General features: G+C 35.3%; 1 protein-coding gene across 9 annotated transcripts in view; it reads left to right on the top strand.

Annotated features, from left to right (window-relative positions):
* Positions 1-12,611, top strand: part of GCFC2 (GC-rich sequence DNA-binding factor 2) — a 48,502-nt gene that overhangs the window by 15,216 nt on the left and 20,675 nt on the right. For 4 of the 9 annotated variants that reach the window (XM_073023115.1, XM_007970078.3, XM_007970077.3 and 1 more), the window contains exons 6-11: positions 1,237-1,423; positions 3,556-3,679; positions 4,996-5,077; positions 5,618-5,730; positions 6,492-6,691; positions 7,746-7,896. In XM_073023115.1, the coding sequence (XP_072879216.1) occupies positions 1,237-1,423; positions 3,556-3,679; positions 4,996-5,077; positions 5,618-5,730; positions 6,492-6,691; positions 7,746-7,896 (857 nt within the window). Of the gene's footprint in view, positions 1-1,236; positions 1,424-3,555; positions 3,680-4,995; positions 5,122-5,617; positions 5,731-6,491; positions 6,692-7,745; positions 7,897-12,611 lie in introns of those variants that run through there. The other 5 variants (XM_007970080.3, XM_038007166.2, XM_073023117.1 and 2 more) reach the window with 5 other exon arrangements.

Raw genomic sequence — 12,611 nt, 5'->3', positions numbered from 1 at the left:
GTATGTATAGGGAAAAAACAGCATATATAGGCTTTGATATTATTTGCATTCACTGGGGGTCTTGGAACCTATTCTCATGATTAAGGGGTGACTACCATAATGTCTTTTTAGTCTTTGTAACATATTTTACATGGTTAAAATCAGTAAATACAAAATTCTACTTTTTTATTTAATATGGTTATAAGCATTTTTCTATATTACCAAATAGCCTTTAATTTTTTAAACTATCATGTTTGTCCATATAGTTGTTATATCATAATTTACTTAAATATTTCTCTGTTGGACATTTTGATCTAGAACAGGAGTCAGCAAGTGCCTTTTTGTGTAAAAGACTGGATAGTAAATATTTTAGGCTTTAAGGACTGGATGATTGCTGTTGTAACTGCTCAACTCTATGTTACAGCATGAAAACAGCCATAGACAATATGTAGACATATAAGCATGGCTGCGTTCCAATAGAACTTTTTTTTATAAAAACAAAGGGTGGACTGGTAGTTTGCCAGCCCCCTAGAGTACAAAGATAACCTTGCATGAGGGATAAAAAAGAGGCAGCAGATCATTGATTTATTGTAGCATTTTATTTTGTCTGGATAACTTTATTATGTTTTATTTTTTGTTAACTAGGTTTTTTATTTTAAAAAGACCATACACTCTCATTGTTAAAACATAAAATAACCAGTGGAAAGGATATACAGAACAAAGTAAATTACCACCCTCCCTAGAGGAAACCATTGCTACCATTTTCTTATGTTTTCTTCCAGAGGTGGTCTATATGTATAGCTTTACAAGCACATATATACTTACATATTCCCCTGTTTTTATACAAAAAAGGAAGCACATTATGTACCCTGCTCTGTCCCTAGCTTTTTCTACATAATATTTACTTACAAGTTATAAGTAATATAATATACTGCTATAGTCAGAAATATTCTGCTTAACTATTTCATTAGTAATGCCTACTGTGCATTATAATCTTGATTAATTTCTTAATTCTCACTGTTCTTTATATAAAGCAAAGAAAGATTCTGAAAGACAAATGCAAGAAGACTTGAAGAGAGAGTATTTGGCCTAAGCAGGTGCTAAAGGGTTTACTTTTATTGTGGTGTTCTTTGCTTATCTAGTCTGTACACCCAGATTTATATGATTGTCAGTTTCCTTGGTGGTCTTTGGAAATATTTGCATTAGATTCCTACTTTTGAAAAAGTTTGAAAAATAAACTAATTTTTATTTATTTAGATTAACATTACTACAGGAAACTCACCGCTCACACCTGAGGGAGTATGAAAAATATGTACAAGATGTCAGAAGCTCAAAGAGTACCATCCAGAACCTAGAGGGTTCATCAAATCAAGCTCTAAATTGTAAATTTTATAAAAGCATGAAAATTTATGTGGAAAATTTAATTGACTGCCTTAATGAAAAGGTACATATCAATATTTATATCATTTCCTGCAGAAAACCCCTTATGCAATTAAGAAAAGTCTAAATCTCACAATTAGATACTTTTCTCCAGTATTTTTCCTACACATTTTTAAAATAAGATGATAGCATTCTCTTAATGTTGGATATTCAAGTTTTTTGGAGTTATTTTATTATAAGTAACATTGTATAAAATTTTGTATATAAATTTTTGTTACAATTTTATCTGTTTAAGGAAAATTCTTTGAAAATGAAGTCAGAGAAAATGAATTATTAAGTCTAAATATTTTTAAGGCTTATGAAACATTACAAAATTGACCTCCAGAAAGATTGTGCCAGTTTTATTAGTTTACTAGATTAGGAATATGTGGATTTTGTTTTTATATATCGTATTTTGATCTCAAGCAAACTCTGGTTTTCTTCTTGTGAATTATTTGTTTCTTATCTTTGCCCTGTTTGTGGTTATCAGTAGAGATTTTTTTTCCTTTTCTAGTTTTGTTAGAGTATGAACAATTCTTTATAGCTTAAAATTTTTTAGTGCTTTATCCTGCTTGCTGTGAACTTACCAGTTTTGTCTTTTGAATTTGTTTGTAATGGTTTTTCTCTAAACATTCAGATGTTTTGAGATTTTTGTTTTTAGTTTTTGATTTATGCATACTAAGTTCTTAAATTGGGGTGGGCCTTCAGTTGTCCACTTTTAAAAATATATTAACCATTTCAATAAATTATACTCTACTTTCCACATTATTTTTGTTATTTTTATTTCATTTATTTTTTTGAAGAGGGGGCAGAGTCTCACTCTGTCACCCAGGCTGGAGTGTAGTAGCACGATCTCAGCTCACTGCACTCTGCCTCCTAGGTTCAAGCGCTTCTTGTGCCTCAGCCTCCTAAGTAGCTGGGACTACAGGCGTGCACCACCATACCCAGCTAATTTTTTGTATTTTTAATAGAAACGGGGTTTCGCCATGTTGCCCAAGCTGGTCTGGAACTACTGAGCTCAGGCAATCTACCTGGTCTCAGCCTCCCAGAGTGCTAGGATTATAGGCCTGAGCCACTGCCCTCAAAAACAAAAAACGTTATTTTTTGTTTATAATGAAAATGTTGCTAAACAATGGGATGCTTTGTCCCAATTGTTGTTTTAAATTGGCTATCTTCTACTATCACTTGGTAGTTACTTTCTGAAGTTTTACAATGTAATTTTCTTTTTTCATTCCTCCTTGAAAAATTACACTGTTAAAATTTTGTCAGCCTGAGCATTAATGTATTCATAGCAGCAGCTGTGGAGTATCAAAGGAGTAGGAGGAATTGTTGCTCCCCAAAATAGGAGCATTTCAGTTTCAACTAGTCTCATTTCTGTATCACATCACAACTTTGTTACCTGTCTCTGGTTAGTTTTTCTCCATTCCCCAATTTTTCAAATTTCACCAGCTTTGAGTGCCCCCACCTACTTTCCACACCCTCAGCCTATGAAAACATCTGTACCCTTCATTTTTTCCTATTCTTCTATCTCAGAAAAAATCTTCTATCTCAAACTTTAATGCATGTTCCTGACTCCATCCCATTTAGTTTCTTTTTCTTTTTCTTTTTTTTTTTTGAGACAGAGCCTTGCTGTGTTGCCGAGGCTGGAGTACAGTGGCGTAATCTCAGCTCATTGTAACTTCCACCTTCAGGGTTCAAGTGATTCTCCTTCCTCAGTCTCCTGAGTAGCTGGGATTGAAGGTGGGCACACTGTGCCTGGCTAATTTTTGTATTGTTAGTGATAGACAAGGGGTTTTGCTCTGTTGGCCAGGCTGGTCTTGAACTCAGCCTCCTGACCTCAGGTGATCCGCCCACCTCCCAAAGTGCTGGGATAACAGGCATAAACTACCACACCTGGCCCCCATTTAGTTTATCTATCTCTGATAATTATAACAGTTCCAGTAGACTAAGTCAATTTTCTGATTTTTAATATTAAAAGTATTGACAGCTAGGTCTGTTGCACACAATGTTTTATACTTGAGATGTGATAGTATTGGGAATGTTTCTTTGAGAATTAAGCATACAAATATGCTTATGTATCTTCTAAATATTACTTTTGTGTATATATATATTTCATTATCGATGACCTACAAAATATTACTTATATATGTATTTCAGATTATCAGCATCCAAGAAATAGAGTCATCCATGCATGCACTCCTTTTAAAACAAGCTATGACCTTTATGAAACGCAGGCAAGATGAATTAAAACATGAATCAACGTATTTACAACAGTTATCACGTTAGTGTTTTTCCTGTTCAATACAATTTATTATTCATTAAGCTAAATTATGTGAAGAATAAAAATATTTTTATTTTTATAAACATGTTTTTCATGTATTTTCCCACAAACCCTTTAGCCACCAACTTCCAAAAACTCAAAGCGTTTAGAAATAGGACTTAAGAATGTTTTAAATTAAGTCCAAGACTAAAAAATAAACATAACTTCCAATTATTTACTATTTCAGACAGAATATGTACATAGCCATTTAGAGAATGTTTTGAGACAAGTTCACATAACTCTTTAGACTCTGTCAGAAATCTAACTTCATAGTTTCAAAGTCCTTTTACAGATTGGTTCTGGTCAGTTTCAATACAGATTTATCTTTAAGATTTCATTATACAAAATATGGATGCCTCCTTTTTTTTTTATCCGCATTGATTTTGTACTTTCAGAGATATCTTCCTTTGATTAAGGTGCTATCAGGAGATAGTGAAAGACCATAACCAAGTAGCTAGTAAATGCAAAGGCAAAGTGACTTTCAGTAAAACACACAACCCGTAGTGGATCATAAATAATGGTATTACATATTAAAATAAGAAGTAATGTGAATAGAATACAGTAGTGCCTCTAATCTGCAGTTTTGCTTTCCATAGTTTCAGTCAACAATGGTCCAAAAATGAATGAGTACAGTACAATAAGATATTTTGAGATAGAGATACCCAACATTCATATAACATACATTACAGTATATTGTTTTCATTGTTCTACTTTATTGCTATTGTTAGTCTCTTACTGTGCCTAATTTATAAATTAAACTTTATCATAGTTGTGTATATAGAGGAAAAAACAAATAGGGTTTGGTACTATATGCGGTTTCAGGCATCCACTGGGGTTCTTAGAATGTATCCCCTGCAGATACACTCTAAGGGAGGGGGGGAATCCTGTATTGATAAAGCCAATATTTCTTGCATTTGGCTATGGAAAAAAACTGGTAAAAACTACTGGAAAAGAATATAAGGAAATGAAACTTTTTGGTAGAACTTTGCTGCTGTTCTCAACAATAGCAACAGTACACCAGCCAAAGTACATTTTTAGGTTAACATTTTCACCAGCCAAAATACATTTTTAGGCCAATGAACCTCAGGCCTGTTAATATTGCAATAAAGAGTTAACACTGAAATTTCATTGCAAAATTAATTGCAAAATTTAAGCATATTTGTGTATTTACTTATGCATATATGTTTATACATCCATGATGTTACCTTTATTTTCAAAGCATTTTACTTTTTTCTTTTGAGAATTTGTAGTATGAAGTCAATTTTATTTATTAACAGGCAAAGATGAAACGTCCACAAGTGGAAACTTAGCAGTAGATGAAAAAACTCAGTGGATTTTAGAAGAGATTGAATCTCGAAGGTACCTATATAAAGTGAAGATTTAAAGAAAGCATCATTGAGCAAGTACTTTTCACTACTTAAATGTAATTAACCACATGATGTCATTAGGTATACCTGATATACGTTATTAATTTGTGAAAATAAAAATAAAAGCAAAATTTAGTAAAACCATCCTTGACTGCTTTAAAGACACATTGGTATATTTGGATCAGTTAAAAGGAATGGGTAAAATGACATTTATCAGGCTGGGAATTGCTTGTAACTAGAAACCGTTCCTAATTATAATTATCCCCTCTTCAGAATCTGGTTAGCCCATGGGAATGTCCTAATTGGGAATGTCTTACAAGAAAAAACAAAAAAACAAATGGAGAACCACCAATTCAAACTAATGAAACTAAAAATGTCAAAAATATTAATGAAATTGTGCACTGATATATTTTTGACCATTTAAAATAAATGATAACATTACTTATTTTCAGCAAGAGGTAAAAAAAAAAAAATTTAAGCATTTATTTTCAGCAAGATCTATTTACTTTTTGTGGTTTGTTGCAAAATATAGGACAAAAAGAAGACAAGCAAGGATGCTTTCTGGGAATTGTAACCATCAGGAAGGGACATCTAGTGATGATGAACTGCCTTCAGCAGAGATGATTGACTTCCAAAAAAGCCAAGGTCAGTTACCAAGTTTCTAATATATCATGGTTTGAATTTTGAAATGGTGAGAAACGCTTTGCTGTGATTGCCCTTAATAAATACGTAAGCTATATAAAACAGTTGGTTAATTTCGGAAAAAATGAAACACATTTTTCCTCTGTAAGACACTCTTCCTACCTCTGAATAATGGAGTAAAATGAAGGAAGGAGCATTGTGATTATTCTTGTATCTTCGTAGTTTTTTCTCTTAGACTTTCTCCTATTACTGGTGAACATCTTCATTTCATTTCTTTACCACACATAGTTTCTAGATTGTCATTTTTAACTTAAAATATTTGAATTTGGTGAAACTTTTTAGCATGGTGAGAAGATAAGATGCGTATAGTTGAAAAATTCTGGGCTCTGGATTTAAATAAATTTGGGTTCTGAGGGAGATTTTATTCTGTGTAGTCTTAGACAAATGTCTTGTCCTCCCTAAATTTGATGTTGTTTTGTCTGTAAATAAGTAGACTATACCTATATGGTAGGGAAGATAGCTACGATGGTAAAATGAGATTAATGTATTTCTGCTGACATATAGCAGGGGTATATATGGTAGCTTTTTTTAGTGTTGATATTATTACTTTGTTGCTAAAGTGATTTTTTTAATAAAAATTTATGTTAATATAAAAGGATGGAATTTTAGGTCAATTGATTACAGTCTGGCATGACCGTGTTTTTAAGGAAGCATACTTAAAGTTCACAACTTAAAATGCGTAAAGATACTTATTTTGTTTACAGGTGACATTTTACAGAAACAGAAGAAAGTTTTTGAAGATGTGCATGATGATTTTTGTAACATCCAGAATATTTTGTTGAAGTTTCAGCAATGGCGAGAAAAGTTTCCTGACTCCTATTATGAAGCTTTCATTAGTTTGTGCATACCAAAGCTTTTAAATCCCCTAATACGAGTTCAGTTGATTGACTGGAATCCTCTTAAGGTATTTATGCTTCACATGTGAAAATTTATCCTGATTACATTAGTATACTTAAATTCCCTTACTATTATGTTAGCTATTAAATACCTTACCGTTAGAGTTGGAGCTGAAATTTAGAGCTTTGGAACAATAGTCAGAAAATGTGTGCTTTCAGCTACATTCTTCTTTTCTTGGCTGTCACTTGACTTTTAGGCTGAGCATCATTAATATCAGTAAAGCAAACACATTTTTTTTTAGCTTCTTGTACATTAAATTTAAAATCCTCCCAGAAAGTATAAGGTACTGTTGGGTTTGGAGAAAGTAGATATAAAAACCTTGTTTCAAGAATTCTTGAATTGGAGACGACATACTGGGAGGAGTTGCTTAGGGTTGCATTGAGGAGGTGGAATGCAAGCCTTTGAAGGGTTTATGGGATAAACAGGATGAATCAGAAAGGGAAAGGTGTTTCATAAAAGTATAAAGGGGGAAATACTAGTTCAGGAGCTAGAAATTGCAGATATTTAGATCCCAAGTTAAGAAATATAAACTCTATTCAGTGAATTTGACTGACTAAAAGAAAAAAAAAAGAAATATGAACTCAGCAACTGTCTACTGTGTAATAGAACCTTTAACTAAATCATATACAAATTACATATTTATGCTTATGGGAATTGAAGGGGCCAGAAATAAACTTTGCTTGAAGTGGATGAATTTTTTAATAAACAAATTCCGTGGCTATTTCATACATTTGTGCCTAACAAATGTATATTTTGCTCCTAGCAGAGTACTTGCCACGTGGTAGGCTCTAAAGGCTCTGGCACACACTAGGTGGTTGTTGAGTGTTTGTTGTGTAATTGAATGCATGAAATGCGGCTTCTTGTTATGCTACTTAGACACCACATCTCAGTCATGCTGTCCTGCCATCCTGCCTCGCCTTGGTGGTCTAGTGTTAAAACAGGGAATTAGTCTCCTCTGATCCTTAGAAAAGCTCTGGTGATTATTGAAAAAAATAAAAACTATTTTAAAATACACTAATGTTGAAGGATTTCTTTATAACTTTTATCATTTTCTTTGTAAGTTGGATTCCACAGGTTTAAAAGAGATGCCATGGTTCAAATCTGTAGAAGAATTTATGGATAGCAGTGTAGAAGATTCAAAGAAGGAAAGTAGTTCAGATAAAAAAATCTTGTCTACAATCATCAACAAAACAATTATTCCCCGACTTACAGGTACTGCTTTGTAACCTTGGTAAAATTAAATTATTTTCTGACAGAGTATATAAGGTTGTTAATTTCTGTTATATTCACAAAGTTTTTTCATAAGTTTTTAAACACAAGGAAATGTTATATGTAGTAAAACTCAAGAGCTGTCAAATGTAAGCTGGTTAAAAAATACGTGTTTGTACAGGTGGTTGGCTACCAAACTGCTAATACTCAGATTGATTCTAATCCTCATCTGATGTATCATTGGCCGTTCCAACAGTTGACCCTGCTTTCTTCCTGGAAACACTGTCTTTACTTGGCTTCCAAAATACCACACCCTTAGTTTCCTGCCCACCTCTCTGGTCTTTGCTGTCTGCTTGTCACCTCTTTGACTTCCAAGTGCTACGGTATCTCAGGATTCAGGTCACTTACCTTCTCTTTTCTATTTACCTTCAGTCACTCAGTATTTAAAGTCAGTTTAGTGTTTGTGGCATTCCTGCTGCTTTTGTGACACTTCAGTCATTTTTTAGCATATTTCCATCCATACTACATGTGTCCTTTTTTTCCCTTCTCTAATTCTGTTTCTTATCCTTTTCTTTAAAAAACATTGCTTCATGTGGTAGTGGTGGCTCACACCTGTAATCCCGGCACTCTGTGAGGCCAAGGTGGGTGGATCACCTGAGGTCAAGAGTTCAAGACCAGCCTGGCCAACATGGTGAAACCTCGTCTCTACTAAACATACAAAAAAATTAGCTGGGCGTGGTGGCAGGCACCTGTAATCCCAGATACTCAGGAGGATGAGGCAGGAGAATTGCTTGAACCTGGGAGGTGGAGGTTGCAGTGAGGTGAGATCGTGCCATTGCACTCCAGCCTGGGTGACGAGTGAAACTCCATCTCAAAAAAAAAAAAAATTTGCTTCATTTCACTCACATTTGCCATTAGCAACTATGAGCACTTAACATTAATGCTTGTGCTTCAGACCTTAGCGTGAGGTCTTTTGTTTTACCTGTGTACTTGATAAGGATCCATTTCACTGTGTCACTGAGAAAGAAATTTGACAGCAAAGACTGCAAAACTCTTATTTAATTTTTTATGTGTTTTTGTTTTTGAGACAAGGTCTTCCTCTGTCACCCAGACTGGAGTACAGTGGCGCGAACATTGCTCACTGCAGTCTTGAATTCCTGGGGGCAAGTGATCCTCCTGCCTCAGCCTCCCAATTAGCTGGGACTCCAGGCGCATGCCACCACACCCAGCTAATTTTTAAAAGATTTTTTTAGAGACAAGGTCTCGCTGTGTTGCGCAGGCTAGTCTCAAACTCCTGGCCTCAAGAGACCCTTCCCCTCAGCTTCCCAAGGCACTGGGGTTATAGGCATGAGTCACCATGCCCAGCCTAGAAGTTGGAAGCAATCAACCTTATAATTGCTTCTTAGGCAACTTGATTATAAGATTTTGGCTGGGGTGCAGTGGCTCATGCCTGTAATCCCAGCACTTTGCAAGGCCAAGGCGGGAGGATCACTTGAACACAGGAGTTCCAGACCAGCCTGGGCAACATGGTGAAACCCCATCTCTATTTATAAATTTAAAATTTTTAAAAAGTAAAACATAAAAACTTTCAAGATTTTATTTCAGCGAAACTTATGGTGCATTTGTGGGGTGTATTAGAAAGTTACTATTTTTAACTAGCTCTACTAATGATAGAATGGATGTACCTAATTTAAGCACTCTGCTTCAAAAATCTAAATACTAATGATGAAACAATCCCACAAATAAGTAGCTTTGTGAGAAACTAACACTGACTGAGTCCCAATAGTGGTTGAATTCTACATATATTTCAAAGATAGCACTAACAGAATGTGCTAATGTATTGATTGTCCAGCAAGAGAGAAAGAGAGGAATCAAGAATGAGTCCATGGGTTTTGTTCTGAGCAACTGGAAGGACAGAGGTGCCATTTCCTGAAATGAAAAAGTCTGACAGGAGTAAGCTTAATGTGGGGAGCTGTATTAAGACTTGTTGAGTTTGAAGTATCTGTAATCTAAATGGAAATGTCAAGTCCGTTGTTGAATACATGAGTCTTAAAGGAGGCGGTCCAGTTGGAAGGTGTAAGTTTGGAGTTTATCCACATGACATTTATTGATGGCATTTAATGTATAAAATTGACTTTGAATGCCGAAACAGAAAAGAGAAGGTAAGTGACCTGAATCCTGAGATACTATAGCACTTGGAAGTCAAAGAGATGACAAGCAGACAGCAAAGACCAGAGAGATGGGCAGGAAACTAAGAGTGTGGTATTTTGGAAGCCAAGTAAAGACAGTGTTTCTAGGAAGAAGGAAGGGTCAACTGTTGGAATTGTTGATGATAAGTCAGATGAGGATTAGAATCAATCACTGGAGTTTGCTATGTGAATGTCATCTGTGATTTGCTAAGAGTGCATTAGGTAGACCAATAAGAGATAAGGCCTAATTTAAGGGAAATCAAGAACAAGTAGGAAGAGAGAAACTGGAGATAGAAGTTTAGATAGTACTTCAAGGAATTTTGTCATAAAAGATAGGAAGGAAATGGAACAATACTAGAGGAGGAAGTAGGGCTAAGGGGGATTTTTTGTTGGTTGGTTTGTTTATTATTATACTTTTAAGTTCTGGGGTACATGTGCAGAACGTGCAGGTTTGTTACATAGCTGTACATGTGCCATAGTGTTTGCTGCACTCATCAACCTGTCATCTACATTAGGTATTTCTCCTAATGCTATCCCACCCCTAGCCCCCCAACCCCTGACAGACCCCGGTGTGTGATGTTACCCTCCCTGTGTCCATGTGTTCTCATTGTTCAACTCCCACTTATGAGTGAGAATATGCGGTGTTTGGTTTTCTGTTCTTGTGTTAGTTTGCTGAGAATGATGGTTTCCAGCTTCATCCATGTCCCTGCAAAGAACATAAACTCATCCTGTTTTATGGCTGCATAGTATTCCGTGGTGTATATATGTCACATTTTCTTTATCCAGTCTATCATTGATGGGCATTTGTGTTGGTTCCAAGTTTTTGCTATTGTGAATAGTGCTGCAGTAAACATACGTGTGCATGTGTCTTTATAGTAGCATGATTTACAACCCTTTGGGTATATACCCAGTAATGGGATCGCTGGGTCAAATCGTATTTCTAGTTCTAGATCCTTCAGGAATTGCCACACTGTCTTTCAGTGTGGTTGAACTAATTTACACTCCCACCAACAGTGTAAAAGTGTTTCTGTTTCTCCACATCCTCTCCAGCATCTGTTGTTTCCTGACTTTTTAACGATCACTATTCTAACTGGCATGAGATGATATCTGAATGTGGTTTTGATTTGCATTTCTCTAATGACCAGCAATGATGAGCTTTTCTTTCATATGTTTTTTGGCTGCATAAATGTCTTCTTTTGAGAAGTGTCCGTTCATATCCTTTGCCCACTTTTGATGGTTTTTTTTTTTTTTTCTTGTGAATTTGTTTGAGTTCTTTGTAGATTCTGGATATTAGCCCTTTGTCCCATGGATAAATTACAACAATTTTCTCCCATTCTGTAGGTTGCCTGTTCACTCTGATGATAGTTTCTTTTGCTGTGCAGAAACTCTTTAGTTTAATTAGATCTCATTTGTCTATTTTGGCTTTTGTTGCCTTTTCTTTTGGTGTTTTAGTCATGAAGCCTTTGTCCACGCCTGTGTCCTGAATGGTATTGCCTAGATTTTCTTCTAGGGTTTTTATGGTTTTAGGTCTTACATTTAAGTCTTTAATCCATCTTGAGTTAATTTTTGTATAAGAAGATGTAAGGAATTTTCCAGTTTCAGCTTTCTGCAAATGGCTAGCCAGTTTTCCCGACACCATTTATTAGATAGGGAATCCTTTCCCCATTGCTTGTTTTTGTCAGGTTTGTCAAAGATCAGATGGTTATAGATGTGTGATGTTATTTCTGAAGCCTCTGTTCTGTTCCATTGGTCTATATATCTGTTTTGGTACCAGTACCATACTGTTTTTGTTACTGTGGGTTTGTAGTATAGTTTGGAGTCAGGTAGCATGATGCCTCCAGCATTGTTCTTTTTGCTTAGGATTGTCTTGGCTATGCTGGCTCTTTTTTGGTTCCATATGCAATTTAAAGTAGTTTTTTCCAATTCTGTGAAGAAAGTCAATGGTAGCTTGATGGGGATAGCATTGAAGCTATAAATTAGTTTGGGCAGTATGGCCTTTTTCACGATATTAATTCTTCCTATCCATGAAGAAGGAATGTTTTTCCATTTGTTTGTGTCGTCTCTTACTTCCTTGAGCAGTGGCTTGTAGTTCTCCTTGAAGAGGTTCTTCACATCCCTTGTAAGTTGTATTTCTGGGTATTTTATTCTCTCTATAGCAATTGTGAATGTGAGTTCACTATGATTTGGCTCTCTGTTTGTCTGTTGTTGGTATATAGCAATGCTTGTGATATTTGCACATTGATTTTGTATCCTGAGACTTTGCTGAAGTTGCTTATCAGCTTAAGGAAATTTTGGGCTGAGATAATGGGGTTTTCTAAATATACAATCATATCATGTGCAAACAGAGACAATTTGACTTCCTCTTTTTCTAATCAAATCCCTTTTATATCTTTCTCTTGCCTGATTGCCCAGGCCAGAACTTCCAATACTGTGTTGAATAGGAGTGGTGAAAGAGGGCATCCTCGTCTTGTGCCAGTTTTCAAAGGCAATGCTTCCAGTTTTTGCCCATTCAGTGTGATATTGGCTGCG

Source organism: Chlorocebus sabaeus, chromosome 14, assembly GCF_047675955.1.
Source record: "Chlorocebus sabaeus isolate Y175 chromosome 14, mChlSab1.0.hap1, whole genome shotgun sequence".
Taxonomy (NCBI): domain Eukaryota; kingdom Metazoa; phylum Chordata; class Mammalia; order Primates; family Cercopithecidae; genus Chlorocebus; species Chlorocebus sabaeus.
The sequence above is the reverse complement of the archived record's forward strand: the minus strand, read 5'-3'. Positions and strand labels throughout refer to the sequence as shown.